This window comes from Elephas maximus, chromosome 16 (assembly GCF_024166365.1).
Source record: "Elephas maximus indicus isolate mEleMax1 chromosome 16, mEleMax1 primary haplotype, whole genome shotgun sequence".
NCBI lineage: Eukaryota > Metazoa > Chordata > Mammalia > Proboscidea > Elephantidae > Elephas > Elephas maximus.
The window spans coordinates 79,515,107-79,542,298 of record NC_064834.1 but is presented as its reverse complement, the minus strand read 5'-3'; the positions used below and the strand labels follow the sequence as shown (position 1 = coordinate 79,542,298).

General features: G+C 47.0%; 1 protein-coding gene across 5 annotated transcripts in view; it reads right to left on the bottom strand.

The window, feature by feature from the left end:
* Positions 1-1,591: 1,591 nt before the first annotated feature.
* The window catches only part of LOC126059900 (uncharacterized), a 107,327-nt gene continuing 81,726 nt past the window's right edge, over positions 1,592-27,192 (bottom strand). For all 5 annotated transcript variants that reach the window (XM_049855949.1, XM_049855948.1, XM_049855947.1 and 2 more), the window contains one exon: positions 1,592-27,192. This exon is cut by the window's right edge. In XM_049855949.1, coding sequence (XP_049711906.1) covers positions 18,068-19,099 — 1,032 coding nt within the window. In that variant the 5' untranslated portion in view covers positions 19,100-27,192 and the 3' untranslated portion in view covers positions 1,592-18,067.

Genomic DNA, 27,192 nt, shown 5'->3' with positions numbered 1-27,192 from the left:
ATAAAAAATGGCATAATTTTCAGCATCGCAGATTAGATTTAGTGGGCAATATCTGCCAGATATGAAAAACACAACTCATTATGCTGCACTAAAATAACTTTCATCGCAGTATTTTTATTTCATTTCGTCATCTTCACAGTTTTGATGAGTTCATGACAATATTTCACAAAATAACTTGGTTTCAAAATAGACTCCACAGGTCTGTCCCGCCTCCCGGAAGGTGGCCATGGTCCCCCACCCCAGCAGTGCACGAGGCTAGGCAGGCCCTGGGTCCATCTGACTGTTTGGTGACATGAAAACAGCGTGCTGGGGTCTGACAGGCTCTTGACCTGTACCTGTACCTGTGATGACCCGCACAACTATGCCAACAGAAGCCAGGAAACAACAGTGTTTGACTTTCTTTTAAAACAAAAATCTTTGTTAAGAATGCAAAGGAACAAAACAGCCCTCTGTGCCTACTCTAACAGTCCCCAGGGGGCACAGAGGGTGAACGGGTGAACAAGCTCGGCTGTTACAGCAAGGTTGGAGGTTCAAGTCCTCCCACAGATGTCTCGAAAGAAAGGCCTGTCGATCTACTTCCGAAAAATCGGCCTTGAAAACCCTGCGGAGCAGTTTACTCAACACACCTGAGGGCACCATGAGTCGCAATTCACTCGAATGGCAACTGGTTGACCGGTCCCTTCTCAAAACCTTTGACTCTTGTGCCATTTGGACTCTGGTTTAATTATTAGATGACGAAAGGAAGGTCAATGACAACATTCAGTCAAAGCACACGTGGGCCTGGCCAGCAGTGGCTCCGCAGGCATGGGCGTGGCTATGGGGACAAAAATAACTTAGTAAAATGAAAAGGAAATGTCCCCATTTCAAGAAAGAAGATGCATTTTAGGCTAAGCTCTAGAGTCAGTCTAAACTTGATTCCCAAGAGTGACGTTTAGGCAGGCAGAGAATGAAACTCTCCTGATAAAATCAAGAAGGAAAAAAAAAATTGTGAATGTTTTTGTTGCCCTTCAAAGCAAAAAATAATTTATAATCCACATACAGACGTAGGGTGCAGCAACCCCTGTAGGGATACACAGGTGTGGCCCCGTAAGGACCTTTATAGTCCACATACAGACGTAGGGTGCAGCAACCCCTGTAGGGATACACAGGTGTGGCCCCGTAAGGACCTTTATAGTCCACATACAGACGTAGGGCGCAGCAACCCCTGTAGGGATACACAGGGTGGCCCCGTAAGGACCGCGTGTCCACAGCTGGTCTGCTGAACGCAGAGCTCCTCCCCGACCTTGCCCAGGCTCCGCCCAGCACTTCTCACCCCTGCGAGTCCCCTCCCCTCCCCCAGGGAGCACGGAGCCAGGCCGGGAAGGAAAGGCAGCTTTTACCAGTGTGTCCAAGGCCCCTGAAGTTGTCAGCTCTGGGCCCAAAGTAACGGTTTTCTCACGGCTGAGACCAGGTGTGAGAGTCATGGTTGTCATTAGCTGCTGCGAGTCTTCTCTGGCTCATGGTGACCTCATGGGCGACAGGTGAAACGCTGCCTGGTCCTGCACCACCCTCATAATCGCCAGCGTGTTTGAGTCCACTGCTGTGGCTAAAGGGAGACAGTAGGGTGGCCATGTAATTTATTGTCCAAGTCAGATTCCATTTCAAGTAACGAATGACGATGTGAATCATGAGGCCAAGATAGCAGTAGTGAGTGGAACTGTTCCAGGCAAGCTGGGGCAAATAGTCTCTGATTTAGAAACATCCTCTGTAAGGCCTGCCTTTCACGTGGACGATACGTGATGTAGTTATTGAGCAAACCTTGCAGAATGTCTCCTGAGGGAACACGTGTGTGGGTTCATCTTGGTCACCCACTGTCTAACACAGACTAGGAGGACGACAACAAATGCTATTATCACTGTATCTGTCTCTCCCCCTCATTCAAACAGAAGAAGGAATACTACATGGTTTAAAACCAGCAAAGGTGCGCGTCAGGGCTGTGTCCTTTCACCACACTTATGCCATCTGTATGCTGAGCAAATAACCCAAGAAGCTGGGCTATAAGAAGAAGAGCTCAGCATCACGATTGGAGGAAGACTCATTAACAACCTGCATTATGCAGACGACACAACCTTGCTTGCTGAAAGTGAAGAGGACTTAAAGCACTTAACTGGTGAAGATCAAAGACTACAACCTTTTATATGGATTAAATCTCAACATAAAGAAAATAAAAATCGTTAAAACTGGACCGACAGGCAACATCATGATAAATGGAGAAAGGATTGAAGTTGACGAGGATTTCATTTTACTTGGATCCACAATCAATGCCCATGGAAACAGCAGTCAAGAAATCAAATGACATATTGCATTGGGCAAATCTGCTGCAAAAGATCTCCTTAAAGGTTTAAAAAGCAAAGATGTCACTTTGAGGACTAATGTTTATCTGACCCAAGTCATGGTATTTTCAGTCGCCTCATATGCACACAAAAACTGAACAAAGAGAGAGGAAGACTGAAGAAGAATTGATGCCTCTGAATCAAGGTGTTCGTGAAGAATACTGAACGTACACACCACGGACCGCCAGAAAAACAAACGTGTCTGTCTTGGAAGAAGTACAGCCAGGATGCTCCTTAGAAGCTAGGATGGTGAGATTTTGTCTCACTTACCTTGAACATGTGATCAGAAGGGATCAGTCCTTGGAGAAGAACATCATGCTTGGCAAAGTAGGGGGTCAGTGGGAAAGAGAAGACCCTCAACGAGCTGGACTGGCACAATGGTTCTAACAATGGGCTCAAACATCACAGAGACTGTGAGGCTGGCATGGGACGGGGTGGCCTTTCATTCCGCTGTCCGTTGGTTGCTATGAGTCAGGGCCAGCTTGATGGCACCTAACACCACCACTCCTACCCCTGCTGCTGCTGCTGCTCCTGCCGTCAGGGACCTCATCTCAAGGCACGGATGTTCCAGACCCTGGGCCAGGTGTCACACACACCATCACATCTGAGGCAAGAGGCCTACTTTAGCAGATGAGGAGATCGAAGCTCAGAGACAGTAAACAGCTAGAGTAACTGGCCAGAGCGAGGTAAGTGGTGGGGCTGGAGATTGGACTCAACAGTTCTAAATCCCATAGTCCCCCACCCTACAAGGAGAGGAGCGGGTTAGAAGACACCCTCAGAGCTTGCTTCACACTATAATAATGCAATTTAAAAAGCTGACTGTGAAAAACAGCCTCAAAATGTTGGTCGTGTTTTTAAATGCAAGAAACGGTGCAAAGAAACAAGCAAACCAGTTGCCCTCAAGTCCACTCTGACTCACGGCGACCCTGTGCCTCCGAACAGAACTGTGCTCCACAGGGTCCAGTGGCTGACTGTTAGGGAGCAGATTGCCAGGCTTTTCTTCCAAGGCACCTCTGGGTGGATTCAAACCACCATCATTTTGGTCAGCAGCCAGGCACTTCACCTTTTGTGCCACCCAGGGACTCCTAAGAAATGATATAACATTTTGAAAACCTAGATTCCCGGAATCTAGTTTGATCCACAGAATATGAGAGGACTGGATGAAGACATTTCTAATAGAAAGTTTTCCGAACAGAGGAAATGGCGAGGCAAGATCAGCGGCCTTCATAGGGAGGTGGGGAGATCAACAAGACCGCAGGCAGTGGGGCCTGGAGGTGGCCCGTGGCTTCGGCGCTCCGGAAACCAAGACCCTCTAAGGCAAAGCCTCCACGGCCCCTGGCGGAGATGAGGAACTGGCGGCTCAGGGGACCTTCTCCCAGGGGCCTCTGACAACTGTTGACTTTAAAAGAGACTTCACTTTCTTTTACAGTCTTTCAGAATTGGTCACCCAGGGCAAATTTCTAGACTGTCTTGAGGAGTGTCTCAGACACGCTATTGTTCACTCTTCTAAGCTGTCATATAATCAAGGTTTGGACCAAGACCAAGCGTTCTTTAACTGGGGGACGAGTGCAGCTGAAGGTCTGTGGTGTCAGCTTTGGAGATGTCTGGTGCTTCCCTTTCTCTCAAATCCCAGGACACCAAGTCCCCTTGCAGGACCTGCTGAGTGGAGCCTCTGAGGACGATGGTGCCAAGAGAGGTGAGCCTAGATGTCCCAGTGACACCACTATTGTCCTGCTGCACACCTGCTCCCCTATCGGGGTAGATGTCACCAAGATCATCCTTCAGGCCTCAGGCTTAACATTATAACCACCGACCTTGAAAAAAAAAAAAAGGAAGGAGGTACATAAAAACTAGCGGCAGACGCCATGCAAAGTTTCATCTCTGAGTCAAGTAAATCTGGGGTTCAAACTCTAAAATGAAGACGAACTTAATGCGACGTCTGTACCCAGAAATGGCCAAAGGGCCCCAGCTCATTCCCGACGTCTGTATTTTAAACAGTTGGTTTGCAGTTCCTCAGGCGTTTATTTCTCTAAATTGTTTATTTGGCTTTAACAGGCCTTACAGTGCAGCCTGGCTTAATGCCGAATTCACGCTGCAGCGTGCAGCCGCACTAGCCAGTCGGGAGCGACAGAGCCGAGAAAACCTCTACAACTTGGCTTCCATATCTCTGAATTGGTATTTCAATGACAGATGTTTGTTGCGGCAAAAACCTCTGTCAGAACAAAATTAGGTGATCTATCATTTTAAGATATGGTCTTCATATACTGTTTACTCGAAGATATCACTTGCCTCAAGCCAATTTTGACCAAGAACATTTTGTGATATGGAAGTGATTTGTATATCATCATTTTTGTGATAAATGTAGCTCTTGAACACAAAATAACCTACCATAGCACAGTGTTACAGTTAGGACTCCACCAGTAAATCTGTACCAGGGCTTTTATTACTACTAAGATACTGAATCTAGACTTCACTGGGTTTCCTTTTTTTTTTTTCCTTGAATACGGTTGCCACTTGCCTGGCTGCTGACTGGGAAAGGATTTTTAATCCACTCTTGGGGCACCCCAAATCTCACACTCTTACCTCCTTGTGTGAGTCTCTTTAGGGGTACTGGGCTTTCTTGGACAGCACCCCAAGATTTTCAGGGTGCTTTTTTTTTGGTAGCCCTTCCCAAGCTGCCCACTTCTCTCAGGCGGCAGGAGTCTCAGCGAGCAGGGCCGTTAGCTATCTAAGGCCCACTTGCTCCTGGCCCTGATGAGGACTCAGGGATGGAGGGAAGATGGGCGAAGAGGGGAAGGAAGCGGTTGCTCTGTGGACAACAGGGCCCTCTGGGCAGGTGCTCCTTCCAGGTGGCCATGAGGGGTAGGGTAAGAGGCCCGCCTGCAGAGATGAGGTGGAGGGGGGCCACTCACACAGCTGACCCCAGGGTGGGAAGTGCACTGGCTGAAGCCCAAAGAGAACCATTTATTTCTGGAAAAAAAAAATGAAAACCAAGAAGCTCTGATGATCCCTGTCCAGGTGTCTAACACATGCTGCCCTGCCCAGGCAAGGTTCCTGACATAACGCCAGCAATCTGGAACCCATGGGGCTGCCGTGCCCCATGCAACAGTTAAGAGTTACTGTGGACACATGGGTGGCACTTCCTGGTACTGATCAGCAAGTAACTGTTTGCTTGGCTCATGGCTCAGTCTAGGACCCCCAAAGCTCAGGAGCCTATTACGGCCTCAGCTCAGCACTGTGGGGACCCCTCCCTGCATGGCTCTCTCCAGATCTAGACATGGTGCAGCTCTTCGGAGACCTGGAGACCCTGGTGGGGCCTCTGTGGGCAAGCGTGAGGGGCCTCGCTGTGGTGCTCAAAGACCAGCTGCCTCCAGCCAGGCTGGACAATGAGATGGACACAAGAGATAGCAACACCCCGTGAAGCCCAATGATGCTTTAGTAGCTCAGGGATGGAACCCCAACATCTGTGCAGAGCTCAAATTTAAGCCGATTAAAGTGGTAAAAATCCAACAGAATACCGCCAAAGCCTTAAAGAACTTATTTTTTATGTTGAGGGCACTTCTAACAATGCCTTACATTTTTGTAGCAGTTTACAGTTTTCCAGCCAGTATTTTATTTCTGCGTATACCATCTTCTGCTTCTCCCTGTAACACTATGATGATGAATGCCGCTAGCTGCTGTCCAGTTGGCTCCGACGCCTGACAACCTCATGTACAACAGGGCCCACGCCAACTTCACCATCGCTGGTAGGCTCAAGTCCATGGTTGCAGCATGACCTCCGGCTTACTGCTGCTGAAAGTGTTCACTCTCCTCTTGAACTCCCAGCCCTCAATCGTGTGAAAGGCGGGCAGCCCCAATCGGAGCCCTAGGGGATCGTGCTCTAGCCCCGCTGCCTGACTGCCCCCTCCCCAGCCCTGGACAGGTCAAATGGGAGATCCGGGGTCTGGGGAGCACAGGCAAGCTGAGAATGAGCCAGGAAGCAGGAAGAAGCGAAGAAGGAACAGAGGGGGACCCAGATCTATATCCCAGCTCGTCTGGGACATGGATCAAGGGTCCAACCACCGGGCCCCTAAGGTAGGGGTCACTAACACCACACCAGGGCCCACATCCCAGTAACCAGACACTCTGGGGCCTCCAGGATCATGACACACTAATGCTCTGTACCCCAAGATGAATGAACCCCTTCAAGTAACACAAAACCACGCTAGGATCCCACATCAGAGCCGCAGTCCACTGGGAGACAGGCAGTGGCGTGGATTTCCTTCTGCTCTACCTTCTCAGGTGTTGGCAGGGCTCCACAGAGGTGCACAGGCTGACACGGCAGGAAGGTATGTCAGGCTTTACACACCGTGCCCAATACAGGTGCGTGTCTACACACCCTATAGTTAGGATACCTCTCCCATGTCCAAAGGAACAAGAAATGATCCTCGAGCACATCTCCTCAATATCATTATTCTACATTTGTTCTCAATGTATTTCTCTTTTTGCCATAAGACATGAGCAGCTGGATATACAGTAGCATGCTCGTTGTTCAACAAGATCTATACAGAGCTGATCAGAGAGGCCGAGGGTCCACACACCAGTTCTGCATTTTCTAGCAGATCTACCTCGTATTATTCAAACTGATGCTTTCATAGCCTCGTACATCAGTTCAGAGGGGAGACTGGATCTTTATATTCTTACTCTCTTTTACTTGCCAGAAGCTGACACACACACACACACACACCAAGGCACCTAGGATTCTTTAAATTCCACACGTACAGGAGGTCACACACTCTGTGTGATGGATGCTCAGCCACTCTGCAGCTGACTGTCACTCGGCCCACGTTCTGTTTCCACACTGAGCCCAGCATAAAGTTCACACACACGCCGCTGTTGGGTTTCCATTCCGTCTCACCCCAGGCCCGTCCCTGTACAGTTTACACTTCCACAGAAGCTGTTCAGGAGCTGCTCTTTTTGTCTTTATATCAGGGCAGAATGGTCTGTGTTTTCTAAAGGGCCCTCCGTCCTTTTTTATGAAGCTTTAATCTGCTGGAGAAAACACAAGGCAGCCTTCAGGTGAGTTAAAGCCTATTTATGGGAAGCCACTCAGGTGGTAGGAGCCACAGGCAGGAGGCCGGGGAGGCAGGGCCGAGGCAGGAAGCAGTCACAGAGGCAACAATCTAAAACCCAGCTTAGCTCCAGGTCAGCATCAGGCATTGAGCACTTGGCAAGCCAGGCAGGCTTCCTGGAAGAAGCAGGGCTGAGAGATGAGAAGAATTACAAGGGGGTGGTGGAAAGAAGGTGGAGGAGGAGGAGATGGCAGAGGAAGAGACTCAACAGGGGAACTGGGGGGAAGGGGAGAAGAAGGAAGAGGAGGAGCCAGAGAAAGGGAAAAAGCAGAAGCAGAGGAAGAAGAGAAGGTAAGAGCCTTCAGAGATGCTTGAGGTGCTGCGTCCGCCCTATGCACTGCAAGCCCATGTCCACTTCCACTCCCAGTCCATCCAGTACTGCCCACCCATCCTCTACTTCACTGCTCACTCCCAGTCCATCCAGTACTGCCCACCCATCCTCTACTTCACTGCTCACTCCCAGTCCATCCAGTACTGCCCACCCACCCTCTACTTCACTGCTCTGCCCATTTCAGGTGCACAACGGGCAAAGCAGATGTCACCTTCTGCTGCGCATGTTGTGTGGAGGCAGCATCATAAAGCTCTCAATTGGTGGGCACTGCAAACGTTGAAGAGTCCATTCCCACCATTGCGAGGACAGTTCATTCTCCTAACGGTCAGACGAGGCCCTGAAGAGCCAGAGGGGCTTGTGAGCCAAGACTCAATCACATGCAGGGTGGTTTTAAGGCTAAGTATTTGTAATTGTATTGCTGTGCTCCAAAAACTAGCTATCCGTGAATGGCAGGGCTCCCGCAATGGGCAGCACAGTCAACACCCTGATCTTGCCTACACACCGGGGGCAGGGAAGCAACTGCCTGAGGAAAAACCAGGACTCTTATACGCTCATACAGCACCCAACCCCGTCGATTTCCACAACAAAATTTACCATTAAGAAAACACTCTCTTAGAATAGTAAAGAATTTCCAAAAATATGTTGCTGTTGTTGTTAGGTTCTGACTCACAGCAACCCCATGTACAACAGAATGAAACGCTGCCCAGTCCTGCACCAGCCTCACAACTGTTGTTACGCTTGAGCCCATTGTTGTAGCCACAGCTGCCCAGTCCTGCACCAGCCTCACAACTGTTGTTACGCTTGAGCCCACTGTTGTAGCCACAGTGTCAATCCATCTCATAGAGGGTCTCCCTCTTTTTCGCTGACCCTGTACCAAGCATGATGTTCTTCTCCAGGGACTGGTCCCTCCTGACAACATGTCCAAAGTTATCCAAAAATATGAAAGAGATGAAATCCTACAGAGCAGGCAAACTCAGGCGATTACAAGAGAGCTAACCCTGGAGGTGCATGGACTCCACAGGAAGCATAGAAACTCTCAGGACCCCAGCAAGGTCAGACTCACCAGTCAAGGGCACCAACAGTCGACTAAACCTGACCCACATAACCTGAACACCAGCAGATACTGCAGCACTGTGCTCACCTTTGTATTCAGTGCCGTGGGCCAGGCATAGCACACTGCAGACGTGGAAATATTTGTAGAAAAGATGGTTAAAGGAGGACCTATTACATAATAATCCTATGCTTATCATATAATATTACATAATAAACCTATTATTATTCTGTCATGAACCCAGCACTGTTTGGGGTTCACCTGTGTTATTTCCAAGTTATTTATTCCTCCCTAAATATCATGACATTGGCATTAACTTGATTTTTAAAAAGAGACTTGTTACTGTTAGTTGCCTGCGAGCCAGCTCCGATCCCTGTAACCTTATGTATAACAGAACGAAACATTGCCCTGTCCCCAGAGAGGTTGTTCGGCTTGCTCAAGGTCACACAGCTGCTAAGAAGCAGAGGTGGGACTGGCCCAGCCAGCTCTTCCCAGACTACAGGTCCAGGATCATTCCCATCTCCAGGCAGACCCACGTCCCCAAACAAGGGTCACAAAGCAGATCCAATCCCACCCACAAGAGGAGAAGCAAGAGTGAGAAGAGAAACGTTAACACACAGTCCAGTTGACCCAAGCTTTCAAGATGAAGAATTTTACGTCTGCCACAAAAACGCCCATCACATTTAACGCGGTTATTCCAGGACGCTGTGTCTCTTTGCTCCATGTCCTCCGACCATAAACCACATCACCGCCTGTCACTGCTTGCACAAAACCAGGGTGTCGTGTCTCATTATAATCAGGCGGGCCGCTGACCATCAGACACCAGGAGAAAGCCAGGATGAACCAGGTGCCAGGGAGGGCTAAGGAGAGCTTGCCTGAACATCACTCCCAAACACCTTTTTTTTAAGTGCTCTATCAAGAGATTCACAAGATGCTTAAAACTTAAGCTATAGGGTTCAGAGGGGAATGGTGACAGAGTGTTGAAGGATTTCCATCATGAACGGCATATAACTTTTTACAACAAGTCTTGCTCCAGTAATAAAATGCCTTATTCACCCATGCCATTCCAAGTCAGAATGGAACGTGCTTGAGCCTACAGCCCAGCGCTGCTCACCAGAGGGGCTGCTAGCCTTTTATCCGCAGCTAACCTGCCCTGGGAAGACTGTCTCTTTGTGAAGTCTGGTGGAGGGTCCATATTATACAGCTCATTACAAGTGTTCCTAACTCTTACACAATGCCTCTGTAGACTCAACGGCGTGGCTAATGAGGTAGAAAGCTTTAACAACAAATCATTTACAAGTCCTGGCTGCTGTATTTCTAATGGAGGAAGTTTTTAATCATAAGCAAATGTAATCATTTATGTTAAGCAACCCATGGACCTGGTCAATGTAGCACAAACAGCCATTAAGCAAAAATTATGACAATAAGGAAACAGGATGGTAATATGCAGACTTAGCAGTTTATGCTATTTGTAGAGTCTAATAAACTTCGTCCCAGTAAAACTGAACCAAGACCTTCTACGTGCTTAATTCTCTGCTTAAGGGTGGGTCTGATGTCTCCCGAGACTTCTGCCATCATTCTAGACAAAGGCGGGAAATAATCCACAGGATAGTACCTTAATACGTGAATTCATAAGATTTTCAGAATGGCAACATGTGACATTTGGCAACTTGTTCAACTTCTTTGGGTTTCCGTTTCCACACCTGTAGAGACACGCATGACCCTAGCTGACGGGTAGGGTGCTGGGCTGGCACAGACGGGTGCTAGATGAGCAGAGCTGGCCCCTCACTTTGAGGTAATGACCACGACTCTAGGGCCCTGTGGTATAGCAAAGCCAAGTTTAAAACAGCTCATTAGGTAGGGACTCCCTCCTGAGCTGCCCACCTGCTGTCTCCCTCACTCATTCTCCACGGATTCCAAACTCTGTCTGCCCTGGAGCTACCACGGGGGGAGATATCCCAGCCCTGGGACCTTCCCCATCACAAGTCTGGTTTCTACCCATCTCCTCTACAATGAAGAAGTCACTGATAACAGAGTAAGGAAAGCTAGATGCAAGGAGGCTAGTTAAGAGGAGAACCACAGATCACAGAGAAGAGACACACACCTGAATCTTCAAAAGTCCTAATGCTCTAACGAGAAGGAGACATTTCAAAGGACCCTGTCCTGTCCTCAGCCTCAGCCCAGAGACCGTGACCACGTAGCCCGACCATTTCCCTTCTGATGGAACGCGGTCTGATGGCGAGGAACCAGCTGTTCACAGGGACCAGCTTCAGAGCAAATGCTTAAAAACACCTGTTTCTGAAAAGAAAGACGTGGTCAGAATTCTGGGGCCAAGTCCCATTCAGATGTTTTAAGTGAAACTCAGGAGCAGCAACCTAGACAAAGGGAATCCAGAAAGAGACTTTTGCTCCAACAATATTGTGCTTTAATGGCTGAATGAAAATAATCTGTCAACGGGCCACAATAAAAGATGCTCAAGTGATGAATGCGTCACCGGCTAACCACTTAATAATTCATATACTTGCACTGAACTTTAACACGGAGTTGACAGGGCACATAAAATACTCAGAGAGATATATGTGAAATGGCTGACAGAGTCGCCAAGCACACAGTAGGTGCTCTGCTGCCTGGATGAATAGGAAAAGAAAGAGAGTGTTACAGACTGACTCGTGTCCCCCCAAAACATGTGTTGTAAATCCTAACCTCTATCCCTGTGGTTATAATACCATCTGGGAATGGGTTGTCTTTATGTTAATGAGGCAGGATTACTGTAGGTTATGTCCTGAGTCAATTTCCTACAAAACATAAAAGGTAAAGACTAAGCAAGCAGAGGTGGGGGGAAAATGATGCCAAAGCACATGAAGACCATCAAAGAACCAAGGAACAAGGACCTTCCGCCAGAGCCAGCAGAGATAAAAGGCCTTCTCCTAGAGCTGGCACCCTGAATTCAGACTTTTACCCTCTGGAACTGTGAGAGAATAAACTTCTCTTGGTTAAAGCCACCCACTTGTGGGATTTTCATCATTGCTACACCAGACCACTAAGACAGAGAGTCAGGAATCAGATTCTTGTTGGTTTTGTAGAACAGGGTCAAATAACATAGAAGGGTAGCCTGTAACAGAGAGTGCAGAAGAGACTAAGGAAGCCCGTCAGTATCTGCAGATAACTCGCACTGGGGGTGTCTGATCATCCACTGAGAAATGCACTATTATCTGCAACTACGGTAAAGCTGCACGCTGTATGTGGTAACTAGGAATGTCCATGACACGCCTCTAGAAGTACGTTTCCATAATACCACATCTATAAAATTAGCAGGTGTTTTCCCTTTTTTTAAAGGTAAGGCATATTTGTTATGGACTGAATCATGTCCCCCCCCCCAAAATAAGTGCTATGAATCCTAACCCCTATACCTGTGGTTATGATCCCATTTGGGAATGGGTTTTCTTTGTTATGTTAATGAGGCAGTCTGATGTAAGGTATATTTTAAGTCAATCTCTTTCGAGGTATAAACCAAGCAGATTAGGCACAGAGAAGCAAGCAGAGATTGGGGAAGACAGATGTCATGCCACGTGAAGATCACTGAAGAGACGAGAACTGAAGCTGAAGAGACAGAGAGCTGACAGAGAGACAGCCTTCCCCTAGAGCCGGTGCCCTGAATTCGGGCTTCTAGCCTCCTTAACTGTGAAAAAACCAATTTCTGTTCATTAAAGCCACCCACTTGCGGTATTTCTGTTACAACAGCACTAGATAACTAAGACAACATTGCGTAAGATTTTCTGTATTATACACACATTTTCAAATTGCAAAGATAAAGCGGCTCCTTACATGATCTCAACACACATTGAAACAGCCCGGTTCCATAAGAAAGCTTGCACATTAGGTCCTGAAACTTCACCTCGGAGGTTCGGTGGCGTTGGTCAAGAGCGCCTCGTGTTCTCCTGTCGGGATGATTAATGAAGGCACCTTTTCACAGAATGTCACACTTTGCCTTTTTAACAACTGACCTTTCATAGAATACTACTGAACTCATAATTCCACTTTTGTTCAGTTTCTTATTAGTGGAGTTAAAATTAATACTTGTGGGAATGATGGCGGAGGTGATGCGTAGTAAATCTTGGAGCCCATCAACCTTCTGTGCCGACTGTCCCGGGGACAGTGCCTGCGTCTGTCTACTTCCACAGCAGAAGGACACACGGAAATCCGGTGTCCTTTCAAGAGACAAATCAGGGCAGTCTACAGACATCTTTTGAGAGCAAAGATGTGTATTTTGAGAAAAACTTAAAAAGTTTGTAGGTTTTTTCCAAAGGACCTAATAAAATTGCTAATTTGAATCATAAATCGAAAAGAATTTACTCTTACTCAGTTTTCTGAAACATTCCTGATGACTAAGATGACGCATGGCACAGCACACTCTCTAACCCACATTCATCCCTCGTCAGTGACAATTTAATAACCCACCAAAGCAACACGGGACACCAAAGCCACCTGCCTTACAGTGGGATCACAGGGAAAATAAGCAGCTGATAATACCTCAAGAACTCACCCCTAAAATAGTAGAAAATGATGGGAAAATGGAGCCACAACAGAGGTTCCTTGCAATTATCCCTGGGAATAGCAAATTACTCAAGGACTCCATTTTTTCACCATGCCGGCTATTTCCATACTCAGACACATCTAATTTCTATAAGTCCCTTAAGAGCCCAGGCTAGTTTTAGCTTCAAAGATCTTATGGGATCCCAGGGTGATGTAAGAAGGGTATACCCAAAGGCACTGTCGTCGAGTCTCTTCCGACTCATAGCAACCCTATAGGACAGAGTGGAACTGCCCCGGAGGGTTTCCAAAGCTATAATCTTTACAGAAGTAGACTGCCACAACTTTCTCCCAAGGAGTGGCTTGGAGGGTTCGAATCACCGACCTTCTGGTTAGCAGCTGAGCACTGTTGCCACTGCACCACCAGGGCACCTTAAGAAGGGTATAGTAATTCAATTATTAATTCTTATTAAATGTTTGAGAAAAGTCATCTTGAATAAATATTGGAAATACCGTATACAGGTAAACGTGCAGTCAAAGTCAACACAATGTGCCACATGATTTTAATAAAAAAATAATAAGCCTTGTTTTAATGGAGTCATTCACCTAAGGAAGGTTAACAACTTAGACAAACAAAATAACACCTAAGGGTAAAAAAGGATGCCTATGCATGGGTTCAGAGCCTTGTTCCAATGTAGAAATATGGGCCTGGTAAATGAAAATATCCTAGGAGAAAATATTCTATCGCTTCACCACCATGCAAAACGCCGTAGAAGACCAAACCACGCTCATCTGAATCCCAATAACACCACCGTGATGGGGATGAAATGGAGCCTGTGCCATCCTGGAGAGAGCATACAGGGTCAGCACCACGCGTGAGAGCTCCTAAGAAGGTTATCCAGGATGGAAATGGAAAATAAGAGAAAGTCGAGAGAAACAGGGAGATGGCAGAAAGGATCTGACACACTTCATGAAAGACTCCAAATGAACTGTATTCTCACAAAAGAATGAAAACGAAGACTATGAAGCTGGGTGTGACGCAGAGGCTCCGCGAGCACCTCTTCGAGGTGTAGAGCCGGGCAGCGACAATAAAAAAGACGCGGAACATTTTCACAGCGAAGTTCGCAATAATAAAACCAGTTTCCAGTCTCGAGGAGGGAGGTTCAGGGAGAGGGTACACCATCACTTCCATTTAAAACGGGAAATTAGCTAACTCAGGTGAGAGCGGCACTTCCCCTGATGGGCAACAGAGTCAATGACATCACCACAGCGACGGAGAGAGCCAGGGAAGGAGGCAGGGCCAAGCTATTTATAACTGGAAATAGACACCAAAATCCTGGAGAAAGGCCACAAAATATTGATATTCTCCACTTCTGCAAAGATAACACCACATTCGTGAAGGAAAAACAGCCACAAATCTTCCCATCTGCATTCTATCACGTTTCCACTAAGCTCAGGGCTCACTGTACTATCAGATTTACCCCAAATGGGCAGTATTTCAACAAGGATTTCCTAGACAAGACCACCTCCAATTCCATCACAGCCTATTAACCAAGGTGTTATACACTTACATCTGATCATTCATCAACAACAGAGAAGCTTTCAATTTTAAAGAGATTCCAAAGCTTGAGCCTGAAAATACCCCACTGCATCCACGCCTGGTCCCAGGCTCAGTAAGACCTGGCTGTATCCTGGTGCCCACAAGGGTGATTCAGCGTTACAGCGATGGAGGCAAACTGGGGAGCCTCTTTCTGGAGTGCAGACAGAGGAAATGTCAAGCGTGCCTTTCGGAATGAGGGGAACAAGCCTATGAGATGCATTCTTCATTTCATATTGAACGGAGAGGACTGCACCAATTCACCATGAATGCAACTTTGTATTTGTAGATTAAGATTTTGAAATAGGAGCTCTTTTCAAATAAGAAGCTGAGAGTAACAAACCCAAGCACCCCTCACTCTCCAGAGCTGAAAACTCACCCCATGAAAACGGACCGTAAGAGGGAATTTTCAGGCTACAGGAGCCTATAACCCATTATTATAATTGGAAGAGATAATAATGGGCTCCTATTTATTCTATTTATCTAATTACGATGTTGGTGAAGAATATTGAATATACCATGGACTGCCAGAGGAACGAACAAATCTGTCTTGGAAGACGTACAGCCAGAGTGCTCGTTAGAAGTGAGGATGGCGAGGCTGCGTCACAAAAACTTCGTACGTGTTAACAGGAGGGACCAGGCCCTGGAAAAGGACACCATACTTGGTAAAGTAGAGGGTCAGTGAAAAAGAGGAAGACCCTCAACAAGATGGATTGACACAGTGGCTGCAACAGTGGGCTCAAACAGAGCAAGGACTGTGAGGATGGCGCAGGACTGGGCAGTGTTTTGTCCTGTTGTACATGGGATCGCTATGAGCTGGAACTGACTCTACCACACCTAGCAACATTCTACCTAACCACCACTGACTGGTCTGTTAGTTTGTTGTACTATGGTGCTTATGTGTTGCTATGGTACTGGAACCTATGCCACCGGTGTTTCAAATGCCAGCAGGGTCACGACAGGTTTCAGCAGAGCTTCCAGACTAAGACAGACTAGGAAGAAAGGCAATCTACTTCTAAAAATTAGCCATTGAAAACCCTATGGCTCATAATAGAATACCAGCTGATATAATGCTGGAGGGCACTCAAAATACACAGTGGCCATGACAACAGACTCAAGCACACCAACAATCATGAAGATGGCACAGGACAGGCAGCATTTTTTTCTGTTGTATGTGGGATCACCATGTGTCGCAGCTGACTCAAAGGCGACTAATGACAACAACCTTCTACCTCAAAATCCCCAACCGACTTCCCCAGTGATCACTGAAACACGTTTTAAACACCTGTATAAAAATCCAAAGACGTACGTATAATCCAAATCATTCAAATCACCAATTACCTAAGTATTTAACATTTACTAAACTCATTAGGGAGTACATCTGGGTGGAGTTCTCAAGGACACAGGACAGTATACGAGGAAAATTACAATTTTTTCCTGCCCTGCAGAGACATATGCAGTAACATAAATAAATACTGAAATAAGAAGTTAAAGATCCTAAGATAGTACCCAAACTCAGCCCTGGTTGGGAGTGACCCCAGGCCCCTAGCAGAAGTAAACACTGGGATCTAAGAAAGGCCGAAGCTTTAGAGAAAGACGGGAAGATGTCCAAGAAAAAGCCCAAGATACAACCAGAGTGCATTCTACATTGGATGGCACATCTTAGTTTCCACTGGCTTATTCATTAGAGGTTTTCTGATAGGATAATGAAGTTGGGTAAGATACTTCCTAAGTTGTTAGTGCACTTGGATAATGAGAAATTAAATATGGAAAGACATCTGTATTGCCTTCCAAACCTAAAGGACCATGGATTAACAGACAGGTAAGACAGAAAGGAAAGACGGTGGCAACAGAAAGCTAAGACCAGGAGAGATGATTTATAAAAAGGATATATGCAGTTATCCAAACATTTCTCAGAGAGCTGTAATCAAAAATGTCATTCACCTTCTTCCAAGAAAAGGCAGATTCAAAAGCTTTCCAAGTCAGTTCAGTCCACAGGACTTGAGGCGGGCTGGCCTCCCTCGCCTGCAAAGACACTCCAACGTTCTGTGAAAAAGTGAGCGAGATCCGGGACAAATATTACTCACCAGACCCAGCTTTCTATCTCTGCTCATTAGGGTTTGTTTTGAAAACGGTTGCTTCTGGAACTTTGCTTTTATAACATATATGATGCCACTTTAATTGCCTTGCCCTCACTCCTTGGGTTCTGAGATCCCATCTTACCAATGCTGACTTTGCCAACAACGGTAGTTTTCTGGAACAGAACCGGCCAGGGATCGCTGTTTGTCTTCATCAGCAACATATTTCTATAGCAACGAGAAAATGAAGCTAACTACACAAAGACACGAGAGTGGCTAATAAGAGCTCTCACCAAGACCAACAGAGATGACACTAAAACAATCAAGTAAAATGTGTGTGGTCTCGACTGACAAGATGGACGGGAACAAAGGCTCGCCAGCACCAACGGATCGAAGCAAGACAGTCACAGAGATGTGGACCTGATGGGATATTTAAGAGGAGGCAGCATTTTAACAGCTGATTGTTGTTTCTGAGGAGCAGGGTCAGGCAAAAGCGTCCCTCACCAGCTCCCTAGGTCCTGAGAGAAGGTCCAGGAATGAGGCCAGCCCCCAAAGGAGACTCCTTCCTCTCTAGAGAGCCCAAGGAGAGCACCCCACATTGATAGGGCCTCATAAACGTAACAAAGAAAAGCCTATTCCCAAATGGGATTACATCTACAGGTACACCAAAAAAAAAAAAAAAAAAAAACCAAGCCCGTTGCCCTCAAGTCAATTCTGACTCATAGCAACCCTACGGGACAGAGTAGAACTGCCCCATAAGGCTGCCAAGGAGTGTCTGGTGGACTTGAATTGCCAACCTTCTGATTAGCAGCCACAGATCTTAACCACTGCACCACCTCTACAGGGATAGGGGTTAGGAATCACATACACATTTTAGGGGATATAATTCTATCCTTTAGAGTCATCCATGTAGCAGCTGGCGTTCACCGAGTCTATTCTGTGGGCTAGCACTGGGCTGAATGCCCCATAGATTACTACACCCAGCCCTCCAATAATCCTAGCAGGTAAACACTATGACAATCTCTACTTGGCACCTGGGGAAACGGAAGCATACACAGGAAAGGCAATTTTCCCAATTACAGCTGCAAAGTGGCTGGGCTAGGACTCCAACCTGGAAGTCTAGGCCCAGAGACAGTGTTCTCAACTGCTCCACTACACCATGGCCGACACACGAGCTGTGCAGTATAAACACAAAACAGCCTAGGCCCAGAGACAATGTTCTCAACTGCTCCACTACACCACGGCCGACACACGAGCCGTGCAATATAAACACAAAACAGTCTAGGCCCAGAGACAATGTTCTCAACTGCTCCACTACACCACGGCCGACACACGAGCTGTGCAGTATAAACACAAAACAGCCTAGGCCCAGAGACAGCATTCTCAACTGCTCCACTACACCGTGGCCGACACACAAGCCGTGCAATATAAACACAAAACAGCCTAGGCCCAGAGACAATGTTCTCAACTGCTCCACTACACCATGGCCGACACACGGGCCATGCAATATAAACACAAAACAGTCTAGGCCCAGAGACAATGTTCTCAACTGCTCCACTATACCATGGCCGACACACGGGCCATGCAATATAAACACAAAACAGTCTAGGCCCAGAGACAATGTTCTCAACTGCTCCACTACACCATGGCCGACACACGGGCCATGCAATATAAACACAAAAGAGCCTAGGCCCAGAGACAGCATTCTCAACTGCTCCACTACACCGTGGCCGACACACGAGCTGTGCAGTATAAACACAAAACAGCCTAGGCCCAGAGACAATGTTCTCAACTGCTCCACTACACCATGGCCGACACACGGGCCATGCAATATAAACACAAAACAGTCTAGGCCCAGAGACAATGTTCGCAACTGCTCCACTACACCACGGCCGACACACGGGCCATGCAATATAAACACAAAACAGTCTAGGCCCAGAGACAATGTTCTCAACTGCTCCACTACACCATGGCCGACACACGGGCCATGCAATATAAACACAAAACAGCCTAGGCCCAGAGACAGCATTCTCAACTGCTCCACTACACCGTGGCCGACACACGAGCTGTGCACTATAAACACAAAACAGCCTAGGCCCAGAGACAATGTTCTCAACTGCTCCACTACACCACGGCCGACACACGGGCCATGCAATATAAACACAAAACAGTCTAGGCCCAGAGACAATGTTCTCAACTGCTCCACTACACCACGGCCGACACACGGGCCATGCAATATAAACACAAAACAGTCTAGGCCCAGAGACAATGTTCTCAACTGCTCCACTACACCACGGCCGACACACAGGCCATGCAATATAAACACAAAACAGTCCCAGAGACAATGTTCTCAACTGCTCCACTACACCACGGCCGACACACGGGCCATGCAATATAAACACAAAACAGTCCCAGAGACAATGTTCTCAACTGCTCCACTACACCACGGCCGACACACGGGCCATGCAATATAAACACAAAACAGCCTAGGCCCAGAGACAATGTTCTCAACTGCTCCACTACACCACGGCCGACACACGAGCTGTGCAATATAAACACAAAACAGTCTAGGCCCAGAGACAATGTTCTCAACTGCTCCACTACACCATGGCCGACACACGGGCCATGCAATATAAACACAAAACAGTCTAGGCCCAGAGACAATGTTCTCAACTGCTCCACTACACCACGGCCGACACACGGGCCATGCAATATAAACACAAAACAGTCCCAGAGACAATGTTCTCAACTGCTTCACTACACCACGGCCGACACACGGGCCATGCAATATAAACACAAAACAGTCTAGGCCCAGAGACAGCATTCTCAACTGCTCCACTACACCGTGGCCGACACACAAGCCGTGCAGTATAAACACAAAACAGCCTAGGCCCAGAAACAATGTTCTCAACTGCTCCACTACACCACGGCTGACACACGGGCCGTGCAGTATAAACACAAAATGGTCTAGGCACAGAGACGATGTCCTCAACTGCTCCACTACACCATGGCGGACACATGGGCCATGCAGTATAAACACAGAACAGGCTAGACCCAGAGACAATGTTCTCAACTGCTCCACTACACTACGGTTGACACATGGGCTGTGCAGTATAAACACAGAACAGTCTAGACGCAGAGACGATGTTCTCAACTACTCCACTACGCCATGGCAGACACATGGGCTGTGCAGTATAAACACAAAACAGCCTAGGCCCAGAAACAATGTTCTCAACTGCTCCACTACACTACGGTTGACACACGGGCCGTGCAGTATAAACACAGAACAGTCTAGACGCAGAGACGATGTTCTCAACTACTCCACTATGCCATGGCAGACACATGGGCTGTGCAGTATAAACACAAAACAGCCTAGACCCAGAGACAATGTTCTCAACTGCTCCACTCCACTACGGTTGACACACGGGCCGTGCAGTATAAACACAGAACAGTCTAGACGCAGAGACGATGTTCTCAACTACTCCACTACGCCATGGCAGACACATGGGCTGTGCAGTATAAACACAAAACAGCCTAGGCCCAGAAACAATGTTCTCAACTGCTCCACTACACTACGGTTGACACACGGGCCGTGCAGTATAAACACAGAACAGTCTAGACGCAGAGACGATGTTCTCAACTACTCCACTATGCCATGGCAGACACATGGGCTGTGCAGTATAAACACAAAACAGCCTAGGCCCAGAAACAATGTTCTCAACTGCTCCACTACACCACGGCTGACACACGGGCCGTGCAGTATAAACACAAAATGGTCTAGGCACAGAGACGATGTCCTCAACTGCTCCACTACACCATGGCGGACACATGGGCCATGCAGTATAAACACAGAACAGGCTAGACCCAGAGACAATGTTCTCAACTGCTCCACTACACTACGGTTGACACATGGGCTGTGCAGTATAAACACAGAACAGTCTAGACGCAGAGACGATGTTCTCAACTACTCCACTATGCCATGGCAGACACATGGGCTGTGCAGTATAAACAGAACAGTCTAGACCCAGAGACAATGTTCTCAACTGCTCCACTACACTACGGTTGACACACGGGCCGTGCAGTATAAACACAAAATGGTCTAGGCACAGAGACGATGTCCTCAACTGCTCCACTACACCATGGCGGACACATGGGCCATGCAGTATAAACACAGAACAGGCTAGACGCAGAGACGATGTTCTCAACTGCTCCACTACACCATGGCGGACACATGGGCCGTGCAGTATAAATACAGAACAGTCTAGACGCAGAGACGATGTTCTCAACTGCTCCACTACGCCATGGCAGACACATGGGCCGTGCAGTATAAACACAGAACAGTCTAGACCCAGAGACGATGTTCTCAACTGCTCCACTACACTACGGTTGACACATGGGCCGTGCAGTATAAACACAGAACAGTCTAGACGCAGAGACGATGTTCTCAACTGCTCCACTACGCCATGGCGGACACATGGGCTGTGCAGTATAAACAGAACAGTCTAGACCCAGAGACAATGTTCTCAACTGCTCCACTACACTACGGTTGACACAGGGGCCGTGCAGTATAAACACAGAACAGTCTAGACGCAGAGATGATGTTCTCAACTGCTCCACTACGCCACGGCGGACACACGGGCCGTGCAGTATACACACAAAACAGCCTAGGCCCAGAGACAATGTTCTCTACTGCTCCACTACACCATGGCCGACACACGGGCTGTGCAGTATACACACAAAACGGTCTAGGCACAGAGACGATGTCCTCAACTGCTCCACTACACCACGGCTGACACACAGGCCATGCAGTATAAACACAGAACAGTCTAGACGCAGAGATGATGTTCTCAACTGCTCCACTACACCATGGTGGACACATGGGCCATGCAGTATAATAACAAAACAACGTGGCTAAGTCCAGCTGGCGTTTAGAGTTCAAGGGGACAAAGGGTAAAAACTGAGGGGCCAGAAAATGCAGAGCTGGTGCTTTCTTATCGTGAAAAGAACGAGGAATCACTTTAACATGATCACATCTGCATTTCAGAAAAAACTCGGCAGTGTAGAAAGGGTGCTGTTGTTGTTGGGTGCCATCCAGTAGATCCCGACTCACAGTGACACTGTAAGACAGAGCACAACTGCCCCACAGGGTTTTACAGGCTGTAATACTTACGGGAGCAGATAGCCAGGTCTTTTCTCCCTCGGAGCTGATGGATGGGTTCACACAGCTGACCTTTTGGTTAGCAGCCAAGTGCTTACCTGCTGCACCATTGGGGCAGCTTAGAAGGGTACTACAGAGGCGAAAACCAGAGGGAGAGAGACGGAAGAAAGCTTGTCAAGGAGATGCTCACAAAGCCTCAAAACTAAGCTTGTCAAGGTGGTTTATTACAGAGTAATAAGAGCAAAAGAGGAAATGAATACCCAACAAGACAGGAGGAGTTTAAAAAGTAAGGCACAACCATACAACACTGGCCTTTAAAAATTATGCTTTAAAAATATATTTAATAGTATAAGAAAAATGCTCATGATATAAGGTTACATTTAAAATGCAGAATACATAAAATTTTAAGCACACACAGATGAAAAAGCTAGAAGGAATTATACTAAGATGTTAACAATAAGTTACATCTGGGTAAGAGAATTATAAGTGATTTTCATTTTTCTATATTTGGTAAAAGAGCATAAATTAATATCACAGATAAAAACAGTACATGCTTATCACGTGTGGGTTGCTTCTGGCTCCAGTAACCAGAGCAGCATCTGCAATGAGGATGTGTGTCGGGTCCCAGGTGCAGGTTGGTCTGCAGCAGGGCCAGCAAAGACCCAGCCTCCTCATCTTGCTGGACTGGCCCCAAGTTGCCTTTCAGGAGCAGACTCATCCCCTCAGGGACACAAAGTAGCTGCCCCAACTCCTGGAGTCACATCTTCACACAATTTGTGTCCAAAGACTGGGCCGGGGGAGCCTTCTTCATACTTTTCTTTTTATTAGGGAGGAAAAGTTTCCCTAGGAGACAGTCGACTCCCCCAGGCCCTCTGCGGTGAGCTGGGAAAGCTGGCATCTAGCACCCATCATTTCTAGGGGCACGCAGGTGCTGACAACAAGGGAAACGGAGGGGAGAGGCCTTGGGGGACAGGCAGACAACTAAGTCCACTGCTTCCTCCCCAGTCCAGTCTCCCCGTCATTCTTCTGTAGCTCCTGTGTATATTTCCATCTTTCCCTGGCTACTCCAGGAAATGACTTTACTGACACTTCTGTCTCACCAGCAGACAAAGTTCCTTGAGAACAGGTTTGCGTTTTTTTGTCATTCGGTGCGTCCACTGAATTTGGCACAGAAAAGGTCAAAGAACGCTTGCTGAATTGAGTTCTAATGTTAATTCTTTCCTTTCTTGGCTTAAATAGCAAAACCGTTGTGTGGACCCTGTGGTCCACACGCTATTCCACACACTAGGGAAGGAACAAGAGAGGAAGACCACACCTCTCCAGGTGTCTGAGGGAGCATCACCATGACAACCACCACCAACACCGACTCCTGACGTTCATGGGAACCTCTGTTTCTGTCCATCTCCCTCACTGAGTAGAGTTTCCTTTCACTGCAGCCAACTTCTCGGCAAAAGTCACGTGTAAATCTGACTTTGTGAAAACGATACATTTATCTCAATTCACTTGAACATAAAGTAGTATGACTAATATTCATAATTTTAGCTCCAGAAACTATACCAGCCCCTCAAAGAAAGAGTCCTTGACCCAAAATATCAAAAGATATTAAATTGAGAAATGATCTACTGATGCAAATCATTATATCTATTTGCATTTGCTCACTGAACCCTATCGCAGAAATTAAACTCCACGCGGCGGGGAAGGAGCTGGCTGTGCATGGCTAAGAGAAGACGTGGTGGATCCACGCTCTACGTCATTAATTCTCCCACTTTCCCTCATTAACAAGTAAAATGTTTTTACTGCTTGAAAAGTTTTAATAAATAGAAAAAAGCAGGGCAGCTGACATAGTTTTTAATGTAGCATATGAGGGCTTTTAATATTTTTACATACATTAATGAACAAGCTAAGAAAAACGTTAAAAGGTTATGTGTATGTGGGGGAAAAACAACCTTCTGGAAAGGACTGTGGAGAGTGTTTTACTTCCGTGTCTTTGATTCTGATGAGCTGGAATTGACTCGATGGCAACTGGTGTGGTACTACAGACCCTCAGGGTACGGTGGCAGAAAGGGACAGTTAACGGCCCACCCATCCGTCACTCAGTGCTCTCCCCGGCAGCCAGCGGCCAAAATGCCCCAGCATGGCAGCCTTTATACAGTCACTGTGATGCCTCACACTGACCAGGCAATGTGCTTACACCCCAGAATTCTCCATGAAAACAAAACTGACTGTTATGGACTGAATTATGACCCCCCCCCCAAAATGTATGTATGAATTAGGCTGGGCCATGATTCCTGGTTTTGTGTGATTTTCATGTATGTTGTAAATCCTGCCTCTATGATGTTAATGAGGGAGGATAGGCAGCAGTTGTGTTAGTGAGGCAGGACTCAACCTACAAGACTGCATTGTGTCTTGAGGCAATTTCTTGAGATATAAAAGAGAGAAGTAAGCAAAGAGAGGGGACCTCATACCACCAAGAAGGCAGTGCTGGGAGCAGAGTGCATCCTTTGGACCCAAGGTCCCTGCACAAAAAAGCTCCTAGTCTGGGGGAAGATTGATAAGAAGGCCGACAGAGAGAGAAAGCCTTCCCCTGGAGCTGAAACCCTGAATTTGGACTTTTAGCCTGCTTTACTGTGAAGAAAATAAACCTTTCTTTGTTAAAGCCATCCACTTGTGGTATTTCTGTTATAGCAGCACTAGATAACTAAGACACTGACTAAATGATGCAGGTATAGAGATAAACTCACAATCCAAACGATGCATCTACTTGTTCACTTAATTTAGCTAACGGCTCCCCAAATAAAATTTTACTTAGAATCCATATATAATTAACAACAGGTTTTCAGAACAACCAAACCAGTTTTATTTCTCCTTGTATACTTTACCTCTTTCTTGGGCATGGAAGCCTCACTTTACCCTCATGGAAATAACTGTTTTTTATTTCCTTTATTTCCTTGCTATCTTCAAGAAATCGAAGTTAACAACAATTTCATTCTACTTAGATCACAACAACCATGGAAGCAGCAGTCAAGAAATCAAACAACATACTGCACTGGGCAAATCTGCTGCAAAAGACCTCTTTAAAGCGTTAAAGAGTAAAGACGTCACTTTGAGGACTAAGGTGTGTCTGACCCAGTCACGGTCTTCTCCATCATCTCATATGCATGTGAAAGCCGGGCAATGGAAAAGGAAAGCAGAAGAATTGATGTGTTTGAACTGTGGTGTTGGCAAAGAATACGGAACACACCACAGACTGCCAGAAGGATAAATAAGTCAGTCTCAGAAGAAATACCACCACAATACTCCTCACAGGGAGGACGGCAAGCCTTCAACTCGCTTGCTTTGGACATGTCATCAGGGAAGATCAATCACTAAAGAAGGATGTCACGGTTGGTAAAGTAGAGGGTGAGGGAAAACGAGGGAAACGGTCCATGAGATGGACTGACACAACGGCCACAATGGCAGACTCAAACACACCATAAAGACGACAATGACAAAGGTGTGACAAGCTGGGTGGTTAACCCTGCACCCTTCAAGTGCACCTTTTATTGATAAGGGGCTTTTCCTCTGAGAGCCTCCACCTTACAGAGGAATTTACTTGCTCTGGGACCCTGATTCTCCCAGGACACGTACTCACATGCATATAACACTTGACACTTTACCGAAGTTCTTTCCTGGCTATCATCAAAATCTGGCCACATTGGTTCTGGTCTGCCTCACAGCCCTAGGCCTGAGAAGGGGGGAGGGGGGCGGGGCGGGGATGTGCCCTGTGAGGCCATCTGCATGTCTCCCCATCCCCAGGTAGGCAGTGCTGTGAGCTCATCTGCCCTCAAGCCAGTGCTGCTCCCCAGCTCTGCAGAAGGGCTCTGCAGGGCTCCAACGTCCCCCCTTTTGGCTTGGGGAAACCTACAATCCTGATCTCAGTAGGTGTCACTGGGCCAGAGTGTCCCTGGGTGGTGCAAAAGATTAACACCCTCAGCTGTTAACCAAAAGGTGGGAGGTTCGAGTCCATCCAAAGGCACCTGGGAAAAAAGGCCTGGCCATCTACTTCTGAAAAAAAATCAGCTACTGAAAACCCCATGATGCACAGCAGAAGCCCGAGAGGTTAGACGGGAACCTGCAGGGGCCATGAGTTTACATTCATGGAGGAGGACAACTCAGAGAAGGGGGCCGAGAACGGCAGCACAACTCGAAGGCTATAATGTCACTGAATTGTACATGCGGAAATGTGAATTGGTGTATGTTTTTCTGCATACAATCTCGACAACAAAAACAAAAAGTAAATAAATTATTAAAAAGAGAAAAAAAAAACTTTACAGAGCACAGGTCCACTCTAGCACACGTGGCACCACTCTGAGTTGAAATCAGCTCAGTTCCACTGGGTCATAACAACAGTGATCAGGCAGGCACAAGAGCAGGTCCCCCCAGCCGCGTGGCAGTTATACTTTGTGATGTGGCTCTCCTACAGGTGGGCCACCGTACAGCGGAACCCTAGACTAAATGGTGACCATTTCTCTCCAATTTATGTCTACTCCTCCGTCGGGTAGAAAAACTGGAAATGAGTTTACAAAACAGAAAATGTCACACATATCTTAGTTGTGAGGATGTAAACGGCCTCCACACCGCCCTGGGGTCACACACAGCGGTCTTCCTTTAAAACAGACTTCTCCTAGGGGCTTCTCACAGCAGCCATGATTCTTTTAAATATACTTTCAAAGTCATTCTTTGACAAAAAAATGTCTTTATCATGTCTAGACTGCTTAACCAGCAAAACTGTTCAAGTTTGCAAACACAGATAACTTTTCATGCAAGCAAACTCATTTCCTTAGACACAATTTGTCAAAAAAAAAAAAAAAGCTACTATTAAAATGTCACATGCTAAAGTAATTTAAGGGTTCTGTCATAATAGATGCAGATGGGGGAGCCACCTTAAGAACATTTTATTGCTTATATTTTAAATTCAGAAACTT